The sequence below is a fragment of the Myotis daubentonii genome, chromosome 12 (assembly GCF_963259705.1).
Source record: "Myotis daubentonii chromosome 12, mMyoDau2.1, whole genome shotgun sequence".
NCBI lineage: Eukaryota > Metazoa > Chordata > Mammalia > Chiroptera > Vespertilionidae > Myotis > Myotis daubentonii.
In genome coordinates, this window is record NC_081851.1 from 45,058,675 (window position 1) to 45,073,688 (window position 15,014).

General features: G+C 41.0%; 2 protein-coding genes across 13 annotated transcripts in view; one reads left to right on the forward strand and one right to left on the reverse strand.

Moving 5' to 3' along the window:
* Positions 1 to 8,575, forward strand: part of USP34 (ubiquitin specific peptidase 34) — a 245,626-nt gene extending 237,051 nt beyond the window's left edge. For 8 of the 10 annotated variants that reach the window (XM_059659684.1, XM_059659679.1, XM_059659680.1 and 5 more), the window contains 5 exons: positions 2,592 to 2,671; positions 5,528 to 5,668; positions 5,772 to 5,915; positions 6,985 to 7,144; positions 7,340 to 8,575. In XM_059659684.1, the coding sequence (XP_059515667.1) occupies positions 2,592 to 2,671; positions 5,528 to 5,668; positions 5,772 to 5,915; positions 6,985 to 7,144; positions 7,340 to 7,944 (1,130 nt within the window). In that variant the 3' untranslated portion in view covers positions 7,945 to 8,575. Of the gene's footprint in view, positions 1 to 2,591; positions 2,672 to 5,527; positions 5,669 to 5,771; positions 5,916 to 6,984; positions 7,145 to 7,339 lie in introns of those variants that run through there. The other 2 variants (XR_009447947.1, XR_009447948.1) reach the window with 2 other exon arrangements.
* The window catches only part of LOC132213323 (activator of 90 kDa heat shock protein ATPase homolog 2), a 28,693-nt gene that overhangs the window by 1,064 nt on the left and 12,615 nt on the right, over positions 1 to 15,014 (reverse strand). Inside the window, exons 4-9 of one of the 3 annotated variants that reach the window (XM_059659713.1) lie at positions 12,970 to 13,084; positions 11,568 to 11,656; positions 10,746 to 10,850; positions 9,991 to 10,092; positions 9,403 to 9,454; positions 9,102 to 9,305 (exon numbers count right to left, since the gene is read on the reverse strand). In XM_059659713.1, coding sequence (XP_059515696.1) covers positions 9,133 to 9,305; positions 9,403 to 9,454; positions 9,991 to 10,092; positions 10,746 to 10,850; positions 11,568 to 11,656; positions 12,970 to 13,084 — 636 coding nt within the window. In that variant the 3' untranslated portion in view covers positions 9,102 to 9,132. Of the gene's footprint in view, positions 1 to 8,494; positions 9,306 to 9,402; positions 9,455 to 9,990; positions 10,093 to 10,745; positions 10,851 to 11,567; positions 11,657 to 12,969; positions 13,085 to 15,014 lie in introns of those variants that run through there. The other 2 variants (XM_059659711.1, XM_059659714.1) reach the window with 2 other exon arrangements.

Consider the following 15,014-nt stretch of genomic DNA (forward strand, 5'->3'; position numbering starts at 1 on the left):
GCCCAGTAAGTGAAGATTCCTCACGAGGTACTGAGGAGTGTGTGGAGTAGGATGATATCGGTGTCTACCATGAGTCACAGAGCCAAGATGCACCTGATCCTCAGTGTTCTGTGAAAATGCTAGGAAGAAATGGAAACTCTCTTCCTTCCAAAGGAGGTGCCACTTGGAAAGGGAGTAGGTGGGACTATGAAGAGGGTCCTTAGCGTACCGTGGGTGTTTCCAGAGTGCAGTGTACAAGATGGCCTAGCAGTGGGCGGCAAACTCATTAGTTACAGAGCCAAATAGCAACAGGACAACGACTGAAATTTCTTTTGAGAGCCAAATTTTTTAAACTTAAACTACATAGGTAGGTACATTGTTATTAACTAATTAGGGTACTCCTAAGGCTTAAGAAGAGCCACACTCAAGGGGGCAAAGAGCCGCATGTGGCTCGCGAGCCCCAGTTTGCCGACCACGGGCTAGGGAAAATAATGTTTATATTTAATATGTGTGGATCTTACTGTATTACAAAAATACATAACTACTACATCAAACCCATGATTTAGAATCAGATAAATCTAGGGTAGACACAAATGTATCGTTCACTGGCTTTTGGGATGAACATGAGCAGATTACATAATCTATCTGAGCATAATTTCCTCATCCAAAAAAGGGAACAAAAATGAGAATAATGCCTCCAAATTGAAGAGAAAAGTGTGAATATCTGACATACCTAGCACAGTAGATGTCAGCATGTGTTTATTTTCTTCTTCACTTGTAAAATAAAGATACTTGTATCAGAATATCACTTTAAGCTACCTAGATTATAAAAGGCCTCCATGGGGGTTTTGTTTGTTGTGGTAGTGCTGGCTTTTTGGTAGTTATGGAAAATAGGATTAAAGATTGTTTTACTTTGAAGAAGCAAAGAGAATAAAGACCAGAGAAATATAAACTGAATTCTACAGTCTGCTTTCCGTAAGAGGGTTTATGTCAGTGCAGCCTTTAGTTCAGGGGTTGGCAAACTTTCTGCAAAGGACTGGATATTAAATATTTTAGATTTGCAGGCTGTATGTGGTCTCTGTCACATATTCTGTTTGCCTGTTTATTACACTCCTTTAAAAATGTGAAAACTCATTTTAGCTTACATGGCCATACAAAAACAGGCTGTGGGGCCACAGTTTGCCAGCTCCTGCTCTACTTTTATGGGTAATTATGATGCTGGGATATGGGTTATAGATACTCTGTTCCAACAGATGATGACATGCCCTTGTTTGCTTACATATATTAGATACAAGAGAAAGATGATGGAGTTCCCATGGATCTTTATTAAGGGATTAATCTTGACTGGAAAGCAAATGGGTTTGCCCACAAAAGGGAGTCAAGGCATCTTTGGATGACTAAGTTGGGTGACTGATCTGATCTGATTTCCCTTTCTAAAATTTTCTCAAATCCTTGGTCTAATCCAGAGGTTGGCAAACAGAGCCTGCATGCTGCTTGTTTTTGTATAACCAGTGAGCTACCTTCAAGCTTAGGAAGGTTTTTGCTTGTTAGGTAGTTTAAAAACCCCCACTAGATTCTGAATAGTTTGTGACACATGAAAACCACATGAGATTTAAATTTCAGTGTTCTTAAAATTTTATTGAAAGACAGCCACACCCATTCATTTAATGTTATCTGTGACTGTCTTCACACTACTCTGCCGAGTTGAGTAGTTTTAAGAGAGGAGATCATATGGCCATGAAGACTAAAATATTTACTGTTTAGCCCTTTACAGAAAAATTTGCTCACTTTAGGTCTAATTTTTTAATGGAGGACATAGCTTTTATTGTATTTCTCCTTCCCCATGATTATACTTTGCCTAGGGGTGGAAGAGTGAAGGATGGGAAGTTGACTTCAAACTATGGTATTGAAATTTCTGTGGTTTGAGAGGTGGGAGGGCAGAGGGTAGGGGAACGAATTTCTTACAGATGTACTTGACATCTGGAACAGGCAAGAAGAGGAAAGATTAGAACAACAGAGGTTCCAAATAGGATGCTGACATACAGCTAGGTATGGTCTATCCAGTAGATCCTAGGAACAAGGCTAGAAGCTGTTAGACTCAGAGCAGTGTTTAATTCTCCCTATCTTTAGAGAAATAAGGTAAAAGAGGAAGTAATGATGTCATCTAATTCTGAATATCTTTTTGATCTTAGGAAAGCTCACGTGCATGGGTGCACACATCTACCTTGCAGTCTAGCTGTTGCATAAAAATTCTACAGGCAAAGTGGTACCTTAATCCAAGAAAGCTTTAGAACACTTGGCGCAGTAACCTTTATTAAATTGTCCCAAATAAAGTTCCAGTACTCAAAAAGCAGAATTGGTTTAAGTTGCCTCAGATTCTTCTGAGAATGAGGTGTGGGATATTAAAAAATTGAAAGTGTACTGCATTCTAAAGTATTTATGTGGTTAAAACATTGGAATGAATTCTTCCCTTAAAGTATTTTACATATTTCTAAAAGATAGAAAATATGCAGAGTTATGATTAGAAATAGCTATTATAATGCACCTGCATTGCAGTTCAATACCTCAGAAGTGCAATTTATAACCTATTCTGATTTCTTTTCAAATATTAGGTATCCTAGTTGCCTATGAAGGTTTGCCACTTCATCTTGCACTGTTTCCCAAACTTTGGACTGAGCTATGCCAGACTCAGGTAAAGAACATTAGTTTTAGATTATTTGGTCTTTAATCTCATATGACCCAGGTGGTTAGTAATTTTAGGAACAATGTGTTGAAAGCTGGCTGGACACTGAGGGCTATTTTAGAATCTTCATAAGTAAAATATGATTAATGGAAATAATAGCTATTAAGCATTGGGCATCTAGTTGCTCTCTGAAGTTTTTGACTTCAGTAGATTTGTATCACAGGATATCCTATATAATAAAAGGGTAATATGTAAATTGACCCTAACAGCAGAACCACTGGGAATGACTGGTCACTATGACACACACTGACCACCAGGGGGCAGATGCTCAATGCAGGAGCTGCCCCCTGGTGGTCAGTGCACTCCCACAGGGGGAGCTCTGCTCAGCCACAAGCCAGACTGACGGTTGTCAGCACAGCGGTGGTGGTGGGAGCCTCTCCCGCCTCCTCAGCAGCACTAAGGATGTCCAACTGCAGCTTAGGTCTGCTCCCCACTGGCAAGTGGACATCCCCCGAGGGCTCCCGGGCTGCCAGAGGGATGTCCGACTGCCAGCTTAGGCCCAGCCCCCCCCCCCCCCTGGGAGTGGGCCTAAGCCAGCAGGTGGACATCCCCCAAGGGGTCCCAGACTGCGAGAGGGCACAGGCCAGGCAGAGGGACCCCCCCAAATGCACAATTTTTTGTGCACCGGGGCCTCTAGTTTCTAATAAGCTGTTTATAATTGAATTCTTCATTTGTAGGTCACTATCAATAGCTGTGGTAAAAATCCAAAACGGAGGTACTAGGGGAAGAAGACATGTCACTTCTTGTTCTCTCTGCCTTTCCCCCATTTGTCTCTTGATTCCCTCCACCATCCCAAAAGCTCTAGCAGAAACTACTTCAGCAATCTGTCCTTTATCTCTTGCTTATGTTACCTCCAAGTAGTTTTCAAATCGGATGCACTCGTTTTCTCATCATTAATCTCATAAAAAAAACAACAGGAAATACTGTGCCCTTAAGTATCCGAGAGCCAACCTCTTAAAGTGGGCACCTAAATAACACATGTTAAATTGTGGAGGGAGAATGTCCTGGAGCGGGGAGAAACCAGATTGGTCCAAAGGTTGGGCTCATTCCTTAGGTCAGGCAAAAAGGATCCCCACTCTTTTAGACCCTGAAAAAGGTATTGTTTTCCTGCCTGATTACATCTGCTCATTTCCAGAGAAAGAGATGGGTTTCTTAACTTCCCTTGGGCATAAACCTTTTATCCACATTATAGTATCTGAATTACTTTGAGCTTGGTCCAGCCTCCTGCCCAGGTATAGTGTTCTGTATGTTCTCATAATGGATCTGTGTCAGGTACTGTAATAGTTGTCTCCTTGTCCCAAACTCTGAGCTCCTCTAGTGCAGACACTTTTATCTGTCATCTCTGTTCCCTGAAGAAATGTCATTCCTACAGTAGGAATCTTGGAAAGGCTAGTCACATTGACCACATGGTTTAGTACTTCATAGACAGTCAGAAAATGAGTTGCTGGTTGACTTTTTAGCTGAGTGGTCTATTCAGTAAATTAAAGCCGATCAGGTCTCTGCTTTTTTCCTTGTCTGTTGTTGATCTTTCTTCCTGATTTGGATGGTTGCTTTATTTGTATGTGTTGGTGAGGGCTGCACTCTGCCACTTCCTACTGCTTCCCTATTGCGCTGTACTCTCCTACTCTATTTGGCTTCCCCGCTGCCCCAGAATTCACCATCCCCCAAATGCCAAAACCAGTCCAGCTGAGGCTTCCTAAGTCCCTGCCGGCAATCCTGTGCGAGAACCATAGGCAGAGGCAGAGGCTGTGTGTGACTGGGAGAATAAGGCAGCTTTTCCTGACACCAAAAATCTGAAGACATGGTCCTGGTCCTACTTGACTAATTTTTGGGTGACCTTGAGAATTTTTTTAAAATACATTTTACTGATTTTTCACAGAGAGGAAGGGAGAGGGATAGAGAGTTAAAAACATTGATGAACGAAAAACATCGATCAGCTGCCTCCTGCATACCCCCCACTGGGGATGTGCCCATTGCCAAGGTACATGCCCTTGACCAGAATCGAACCTGGGACCCTTCAGTCCGCAGGCTGACGCTCTATCCTCTAAGCCAAACCAGTTAGGGCGACCTTGAATATTTTACTTACTAGTTACTGTAATAAAACCTGTAAGTATGTAATGTACATATTATCTAAACTTTTGTCCTATTTTTTAAGTCTGTTTTGCTTCCATATAAATGATCTGTTATTAAAACACACATAAGTTATCTAGGGAATATATCTATTTAAAGACATACTATTTGTGTTTAAGAGCCATGACCATTTGAAAACAGGAAAATGAAATTTCCATATATTGGAAACCACTGAGATAATTAGGAAGAGGTTTGCTGTTTATCTTTGCAATGTTTATGGGGGGAGCGGGGGGAAGAGTTTTAACAAATTACTACTACTAATGAGATAATACAGCAAAAGTTTTAACTCATTTTAGAGAATACATTTAAGTCCTAAAATTATCTCTACCTGTGCTCTGGTTACCTATTATCCATTAATTGGTCCCCTAAAAACATTCTATTTGACCAGTCCTTTAATTTTCTTAATGTTAATTAAAGCTGCATTATTTTAAAGGAAATATTGGTTAGTTTTGCCATTCAAACCCTTTTATCAGTCTCTTCTGCTAGCACTCACCCATATAGTCCAAGTTAGTAATATTTTAACTGATGGGAGGACAGTTGCTGTAACTGAAAGTTTAGACAGTTACAAGTGTTTTTCCAGTCGGATGCACAGACTCCTGTACATCATAAGCAGTATGTTTGAGGTTTACAGTGATTTCAGTGCTCACCCATCAGTACTTCTTCTCCCCACTTTAGTCTGCCCTGTCAAAAAATTGCATCAAGCTTTTGTGTGAAGATCCCGTTTTTGCAGAATATATAAAATGTATCCTAATGGATGAAAGAACTTTCCTAAACAACAACATTGTCTACACATTCATGACTCATTTTCTTCTAAAGGTATGTTGTACTTTGAAAACTCAGTATGTTACTTCCAGTTAGTTAATGGTTGTGTTTTCATTATGTTGGTCTTTTGGAGATTTTTTTAATCCCTTTTTTTCAGGTTCAAGGTCAAGTGTTTTCTGAAGCAAACTGTGCCAATTTGATCAGCACCCTTATTACAAACTTGATAAATCAGTATCAGAACCTGCAATCTGATTTCACCAACCGAATTGAAATGTCCAAAGCAAGTGCTGCATTAAATGGGGTAAGAACTGTGGACTTCAGACCTTCCTTACATCAACTCTAAATTTGGCCTTGCTGTGATTTTATTATGCCTTTATTATTCAAACTCTAGAAGTCAAATATGAAAAACTAATCAGAGTTTTAAAAATTTGTTCACTATCCCTCTTATGTACATAGCACACACTTTTAAATATACATTTTTTAATTTTTAGAGTAACATCAATTTGAGAATGAAACACTGATTGCCTCCTAGATGTCCCCTAGCGGGGATCAAGCCTGCAACGGGGAAGGTGCCCTGACCAAGAATCAAACCGGCAACCTTTCAGTGTGCACAGGAGACACCCGGTCGAGCCACACTGGCCAGGGTGCACACATGTTCACTACCTTAAAAGACATGAGCTAATGTCATTAAATGCCTAAGGCAGTATGACCACTAAAAGACATTCCCTTTAACTCAACTTGTTTACATTTTTTGAAACAATTGTGATTTTTCTATTGCCTATTGCTCATAAGTAACTAACCAATCAGATTAATAATCTATTATAAAGCCAGTTAAAACTAGGGAATTAGTAAGTTGCCTTATGTTGGCTCCCGTGATGGCCATGCCATAGAGTAAAGGAACATCCTGGAAACGTGCTGGCCTGTCTCCAGCAGCAGCCTCCTTAGTAACAAAATGCTGGTGCCAGCAGATTACAGAGATGAGGAAGAAGACCATACTGTTTTTCACATATTTGAGAAACGGATTTCTAGATTAATAAGCCCTAAATTTCTCACAGATCATTCAGGGCTTGGTTTTTTTTCCATTCCTATATAAGTTCTATTCCCCCCACACACACACACATTTTCAAAAAAACACTATTTGAGTCTCCTAACTTTTTAAATGATGTGATGTATAAAATAATGGTATTAGTTACTTAGGACTGATGAGATATAGTATCATAACATTGGCTTTCTAGTTGCAGCATTCTTCTAAAAATGCCAGAGAAGCCAAGGTAGCTTCCTGGGAATGTAAATATGTGCATTGAACTGTGAACAAAGTGTTTCAAATGTTGGCTTTAGAATTTGAAATGTTCGTGTCCGGGTTGTTGTAGGACCTACGGGCACTTGCTTTGCTCCTGTCGGTACACACTCCCAAACAGTTAAACCCAGCTCTAATTCCAACTCTGCAAGAACTTTTAAGCAAATGCAGGACTTGTCTGCAGCAGAGAAACTCACTCCAAGAGCAAGAAGCCAAAGAAAGAAAAACTAAAGGTTAGTTTTATAGACCAGAATTAACTTTAGGGTGGGAGGAGGGAATACACTCGGTGTAACTGACCATACAATAGCTCTTTGTTCACATGGGCCTCCTAAATGTGAATGCTGTAAAGCAAATTTCCATAAACACCCCCTCCCTCAGTGTGATCTTAGTGGCTCCTTTCACAGAAGTTCGTTTTGATGTCTTCACAGATGATGAAGGGGCGACGCCTGTTAAAAGAAGGCGTGTCAGCAGTGATGAGGAGCACACTGCAGACAGCATCAGCGACATAAAAACAGACACCAGGGAGGTCCTGACCCCAACCAGCACTTCAGACAATGAGACGAGAGACTCCTCAATTATTGATCCAGGAACTGAGCAAGATCTTCCTTCCCCTGAAAATAGTTCTGTTAAAGAATACCGAATGGAAGTTCCCTCTTCATTTTCAGAAGACATGTCAAATACCAGGTCACAGCACACAGAAGAACAGTCCAACAGTGGTAGGTTTGAAGAGTGTAAAGAGTTTAAAGACCTCCACTGTCCCAAGGATTCCAACTTAGCTGAGGACGAATCAGAGTTCCCTTCTACTTCTATCTCTGCCGTTCTGTCTGACTTAGCCGACTTGAGAAGCTGTGATGGTCAACCTCTGCCCTCCCAGGACCCTGAGGCTGCTCTGTCACTCAGTTGTGGCCATTCCAGAGGACTCTTGAGTCACATGCAGCAACACGACATTTTAGATACCCTGTGCAGAACCATTGAGTCAACAATTCACGTGGTCATAAGGATATCTGGCAAAGGAAACCAAGCTGCTTCTTGACATTGGATGTAGCATGTCTACTTTTAAGGTCCCCTGCTCCCCAATGCTGTTTGTATAAGTTTTGCTTATTTCTGTTTTTGTGCTTCAGTTTGTCCAGTGCTCTCTGCTTGAATGGCAAGATAGATTTATAGGCTTAATTCTTGGTCAGGCAGAACTCCAGATGAAAAAAAATTTGCATCTTCAGTATACTTTCTAAAGGGCAATCAGATAATGGATGTTTTATGTAATTAAGAGTTCACTGTAGTGGCTTTCATTTAATATGGCTGTCTGGGAGGAACAGGGTTCCCTGGCCCTGTACAATGTAATTTAAACTTACAGCATTTTTACTGTGTATAATATGGTGTCTTCTGTGCCAGTTTTGTACCTTATAATAGAGGCAGATTGCCTCCGATCGCTGTGGTTCTTATTATCAAAATTAAGTTTACTTGTATACGGAACAACCACAAGAAATTTGATTCTGTAAAGAATCCTCTTTAGCTGTGGCCTGGCAGTATATAAATGGTGCTTTATTTAACAGAATACCTGTGGAGGAAATAAAGCACACTTGATGTAAAAATAATTGTTTTATTTTTATTGACATGACTGATTGCTATTCTGTGCACTTAATTAAACTGATTGTGATTACTTTTAATTTGTTTACATACGTTGCTTCAGTCTTCTCAGGTGAAAGTAATGAGAAAACTGTGAATGGGGGAAGCACTTACCGGTTGTATTCTATTTCGTCGTGTTAGTGGCAGTCCAAAAGTAACTCATTCCCATAGACTTTTCAGTCTTTCCACCCTGTAATGCTCACTGCTGCAGGGAGAAGTGTGACAATACAACCAACTCCTCTCACTTCAACATGCTTCTGAGTGCAACATGCCACTTCTTGTCTTCCTGAACTAAAACTACAGCAGAAAGTAAGCTTGCTACAAGGACAAACTTTAGGCTAGGAAGCTACATCTGTACTCAGGAATTCAAGGTATTCCCAGAGGAGCATCTATGGGAGGTAAGGTTAAGTACTTAATTTCAGGTTGCTTGCTACTTCTTACTTGTAGTCAAGATTCAAACAATGCTTTAAATTCTGTAAAAGTTCATGGATCTCATCCAATATAAATTAAGATTTCTGTTTTCCTTTTTTAAAAGAAATGATAGGGAACAAGTAACTTTCTGCTTACAAAAAGTAATGCTCTTGTAAAATCTTCTAATTCAACCACTTAGAGTGGTCAGCTGCAGTAAACCTTTTATTTCTTCAAAATGCTGCTTCTGCCAACAGAATTTCATGTTCTCTTCTTTACAGACAGGAACTCCTTTACAGTCCAACTGTAATTCCGTTTGCCCTGGAGTAGGCACAAAATTCAGCACAACTGTGGCATAGTGTTCTGGAAGAAAAATAGGAACCATTATGAAGAGGAAAACAAATGAGTACAGCTTGAGTGTTCGGACTCTTACAACAAAGAAATGGTACTAATAACATACCTTCTGGCCAGTTCCTACATCTCCATTTCATGACAATCTTTTCATTTGCTAACTGAAAACAAAGAGGAAGTTCTATTGAAAACATCTTTTTAAATTTTCTACAGTACTATACAGAAAAACAGCGAAGCCTTTCATTAAAACCCTTATGCACTAAAAGTTATCAGTGAACAACATACAGTCTCACCTTCCGTTTATATGCCAAAACCATTAAGAATTCATTGTCCCTAGTGCCAAAATCTGAAACAGCAGTTAACGTCGGGACAAGTGTAACACAGGGAACGGAGCAGAGCTGCTAACACTTGACACTGCAGACCCTGTGAGTCAGGCGGCAGAAAGCTGAATGTTCTACACCAAGAGCTGGGAGAATTATACTTGTTTCTTCTAAAATCATAAGCATTTGCACAAATATTGTGAAATTAAGGCTTCAACTTTCTCATTATATATAACATTTTTTATTTGCTTTACAACCAACTATATAAAGTTCTCAAGTTTCTGTGAGCTCAATTAAAAGCCCAAAACAAGTAAAAGAATGGTAACAGAAATGAGTCGGTCCCCAGCTTACTTTTCTTTTAACCAGAGATTTCTTACCAGGTCTATATATTCACCGGTGACATTCCCATCAAACATCTGGAATTTCCCTCCCTTTTCAGCTTCTAATACAGCAGGAGATTTAGAAAATTTCTGCACCAACTAACCAAGAAAAACATAGACGTTAGTTCAGTATAGAATAATTACTATGGTTTTGGGCGGGGGGGTGTTTTGTTAATCCTCACATGAGGATATTTTTCCCATTGATTTTTTTTTTTTAGAATGGAAGGGAGGCAGAGAGACACAATTTTTAAGTCCTGAATATGTAGCTTGCAATTATTTACAGTTTTCCTCACAGAGGGAGAAAACTAAGTAAATTTATGTATTCCCTAATTACTGATATATTCCCCCCAAATATTTCTGAAGCTACCCTAAAGACTTGTATCCCCACATTCTGGATCAGTGATGGCGAACCTTTTGAGCTTGGCGTGTTAGCATTTTGAACAACCCTAACTTAACTCTGGTGCCGTGTCACATATAGAAATTTTTTGATATTTGCAACCATAGTAAAACAGATTTATATTTTTGATATTTATTTTATATATTTAAATGCCATTTAACAAAGAAAAATCAACCAAAAAAATGAGTTCGTGTGTCACCTCTGACACATGTGTCATAGGTTCGCCATCACTGTTCTAGATCCCTTCAATCAGGAAAACATGAACATAAGGGAAACCAAAATCCAGCTCCATATCTTAGTGGGACAGTTTCTCCCAGTGCCAGCATTTAAGATCCTTGCTTGAGAAGTGACTCACCTCTTTCACAGTGAAGATGCTATACAGCCGCTCTACACCTGTGTCGAACAGCTCCGTCATGTGCAGCGCCACAGTGGGGATCCTGACACCCAGTGGCACCTGAATCTCAAGAGGTTTAAAAGGATAATTAGCAGGCCAAGTTATAAAGTTGCTTAGATTTTAAAATTTAGTCTTCCTGCCTTAATAGAACACCAAAATAGCCGAAATTCCACACTACCCATTCCAGAAACAGAGAGAGAGCATGAAAAGGCTTTTTAGCACCACCGGTCCTGGCCTTTACTTTGGAAACAGCTCATTATTCCTAGAGCTCTTTCGCTCTGTTCTTCTGGGCTATGGTTTAACACCCCAAGTCCTACTTGGACATATAAATGTGGCTTAAAGGGTATGAAGATAAGCGGATCAAAGACAATAGCACATAAGGACAAAGTGTCAATTTACACCACAAGATTCCAAGAACAGGATTTAAAACCTCCCAATCTAAAAGTTTGGAGAGAAGGTTGGTTCACTGAAGCTCAAAGTCACCTGGTTTTGAAATCTGTTGCTACCAAAGAACAGTGCCTTTAGAATAATCTTGAATGAAATTCAATATCCCACAAAAAGGTGTTTATACATTCCCTTCCATCAAAGATGAGAATCTCATCACCACCACCCCCCCCCCAAAAAAAAAAAAAAAAACAAAACAAAAACACACAACAGCATGGAGGCAAGGATGGACTCACTATGCTCTATAGTCCATCATCAAAAGGCTGCTGAGAGCTTTGAAGAATTCTCACTAAGCACTTCCTTCCCCCTTCCCTACATGTTAACCACTAGAGATCATACCTGCAAGGTGTTCTCACTCAGTTTCCTTTTAACAGTCAATTCCTGAGTTGCGGTTGCTCTCGTTGGTAAAATCATTCCCACTGTAAATTCTACAAAGGAAACATAGGAAATGGTTTTAATAAGGAACTTTTTTCCTTTTCAGCATCAATTGGCAGAAAACCCAAAAAAAGTGTAAAAAAAAAGAGTCCTAAATCATTTTGAGAATTTCAAGAACATTACACATCCTATATAATAAAAGCATAGTATGCAAATTGTCCCTTTGGCCAGGGGAAGGGAGGGAATACCTGGCCGGCAGCCACTACAGACCCTACCAGGGCATGAATTTCGTGCACTGGGCCTCTAGTTTTTATATATAAAACTAACATGAGTTCATAGCAACAAATGCCTTTTATTTTTTCAAATGCCTCACTTTTATTCAATTCTTGATAAAACAGCAAAAATTTTCAAATGCTCTTTTCCAAGAACATTTAAAAAATATATATTTTATTGATTTCAGAGAGGAAAGGAGAGGGAGAGAGAGAAACATCAATGATGAGAGAGTTTCATTGATTGGCTGCCTCCTGCACACCCCATACTGGGGATCAAGCCAACAATCCGGGCATGTGCCCTGACCAGGAATCGAACCATGTCCTCCTGGTTCATAGGTCAACACTGAGCCACGCCAGCTGGCCCAAAAACCTCATTTTTAAACAACTAATTACTAATAGCTTTATGGCCTTCATCTACTGTCAAAACTGGACACTTGCACATTGCTTCACCACCACCTCACGATATTCAGGCCTGTGGGCCAGTGGCAACCTCAAACCTATCTATGCCAACACCTAGACACAGCAGAACCCAAGGAAGCTATGCAGACAGGCCCCTGTTGGCCACCTTGCCTGGCAAGTAACTTATCTAATGTAGGGAAGAAAGCAATAAATAACCTCACTTCCACATAGTATAGGTAGGGATTTCCTAGGTAAATTTCAACTACACCTGTACTACCTGCAGTCAGTCATTCAACAAAGATTTATTAAGCACCTACTATGTGCCAAGCATTGTGCTAGATGTTGGAGATACAGCAATGAACAAGACAGACCCCTTCCATGCCCCCATGGAGCTCATGGTCTTTCAGGGAAGACACCAATTAAAAAACTAATTATACAAATAACTCATTAAATGATTATCATTCATTCCAGAAAACTTAACAGTCCTATAGACAAAATGGTTCACGTGGTGTACAAGACTGACAACCACTAATTATGGTCTTACTCATGACCAGCTCTCAACATCCAGACTACAATTTATCGTGCAGCATAGGGTTGTTTCTGGAGCCTTAGATGTCAGCCTGACCTGCAAATCCAGAGCACAGTGCAGATACGCAGGAAAGGGGCCCCAGGTCCACAAGGGATGCCTTCTTTACCCGTCTTAAGTGCCTTCAGGTAATCTCCAAGGGCCTCCCTGACCTTGGCGGTGCCTGCAGTTTTCATAAGATCCTTCAGTACATCCCCATCTCCTTTCTTTTTACTCACATTCACCTACAAATCAGAAAAATACAAACCTAAGAAAAATCTGGTCTGATGTATTCTTACAACATTGGGACAAATGGATGAGAGGAACTGTGACTGTGAGGGAAGGGGAAGAAGTGACTATTAAGAGATGTGACAGGCAGGATTCTCCCTATAGTTGAGAAGATGGAAGGGTTTTTAAATCAAGTCTCCCTTGACTAAGCTGGCCAAATCTGGAATGGACTTTTAGAATGTGAGCCCCTTAATTTGCACACAATTTCATATGTATATGTATTATATTGATGCAGTCCATGGCTTTTACTAGGATCTAGAAATGCGCTGTCCAAGCATGCTCACTACCACCCGCATGTGGCTCCTCAGCACTCGAAAGGTGGCTGGTCTGACTTGAGATGTGCTATAAGTGTAAAGTAATACACACCAGACTTGGAAGACTTAGTAAAAAAAAGAGAGTGTAAAATAATCTCTAATAATTTTGATATTAATTACATGTCTAAATGATGTTTTTTACATATTGGGTTAAATAACATTAATATTAATTTTACCCATTTCTTTTTACTTTTTTTAATATGGCTACTAGAAAATCTTAAATTCCATATGTGGCTTGCATTATATTTCTATTGAACAGCACTAGTCTATAACCCCAAAGCCAATCTATGTATATAAAAAGCCAGCGACCGAAATGGCCCATAATGACTGGTTGCTATGACGCCCACTGTGGCCAGCGAACCAGCCTGATCAGGGGGTGGGGCTGGCCAGCCAACCTCGCAGCTCCTCCTCCCTGCTGGCCTGCCTCTGATCGGACTCCCACCCCGATCAAGAGCGGGGCGGCTGGCCAAACACCCCATCTCTTCCCCCGCCACCCCCGATCAGCCAGCCCCACCACGATAGGCCTGCAGCCCCTCCCCCTGGCCAGCCTGCCCCTGATCACACCCCCCCACCCCAATAGACAGGGGGGGGGTGAGGGGGGGGCTGGGTGGCCAACCTCCTGCAGCCCCTCCCCCCAGCCGGCCCCACCCCTGATCGCCCCCACACCCCAATAGGGGGCGGATCAGCTTGCCAACCTCCTGCTGTCTCCTCCTCTTAACAGGCCTGGCCCCAATCCACCCCAATTGGGCCCGGGCCAGCCAGACCCCACCCGTGCACAAATTCATGCACTGGGCCTCTAGTGTAATTAAGAAAAACAACTTCCCACATAACATGCCCTTGAGCTACACATTTCTGGCAGGGAGTAGAGCCAGGAAGGGGAGAGGAAAAGTAGAAGGGAAGGAGGGAGGGAGGGAGGGAGGGAAGGGAAGGGAAGGAAAGGAGCAGGGGGAAGGCAGAAGGGGGCGTGAGACAGGGAGAAGGAAACATCAAAATGCTGCTCTGAGATGCTTCTGGTATTCTCAGAATGAAGAGCCCTGTTGGTTAGAACTCATTTAGTGTCCCTATGATTCAGCTGAGCTGGGTCTGTCCCAGGTCCCATCTAAAGAGTTTTTCTATAACGCTACCAAGGACTGAATCTAAATGACCAGTTTACTATGCTGATGAAAAATTTCTCAGCTGATGGATCTGAACATCGTAAAGTGAAACCAGCCCCTGAGTACAGCAACCTCATGTCTGAAGATTTGTCAGAGGCAGCCCCCTTTTCTGGCATTTTATAACTTTTCATAAAGGCAAGTCATAGACCAGTGATGGCGAACCTTTTGAGCTCGGCGTGTCAGCGTTTTGAAAAACCCTAACAACTCTGGTGCCGTGTCACATATAGAAATTTTTTGATATTTGCAACCATAGCAAAACAAAGACTTATATTTTTGATATTTATTTTATATATTTAAATGCCATTTAACAAAGAAAAATCAACCAAAAAAATGAGTTCGCGTGTCACCTCTGACACGCATGTCATAGGTTCGCCGTCACTGTCGTAGACTGTTGCCCAGGATGTTTTAGTTTTTATATC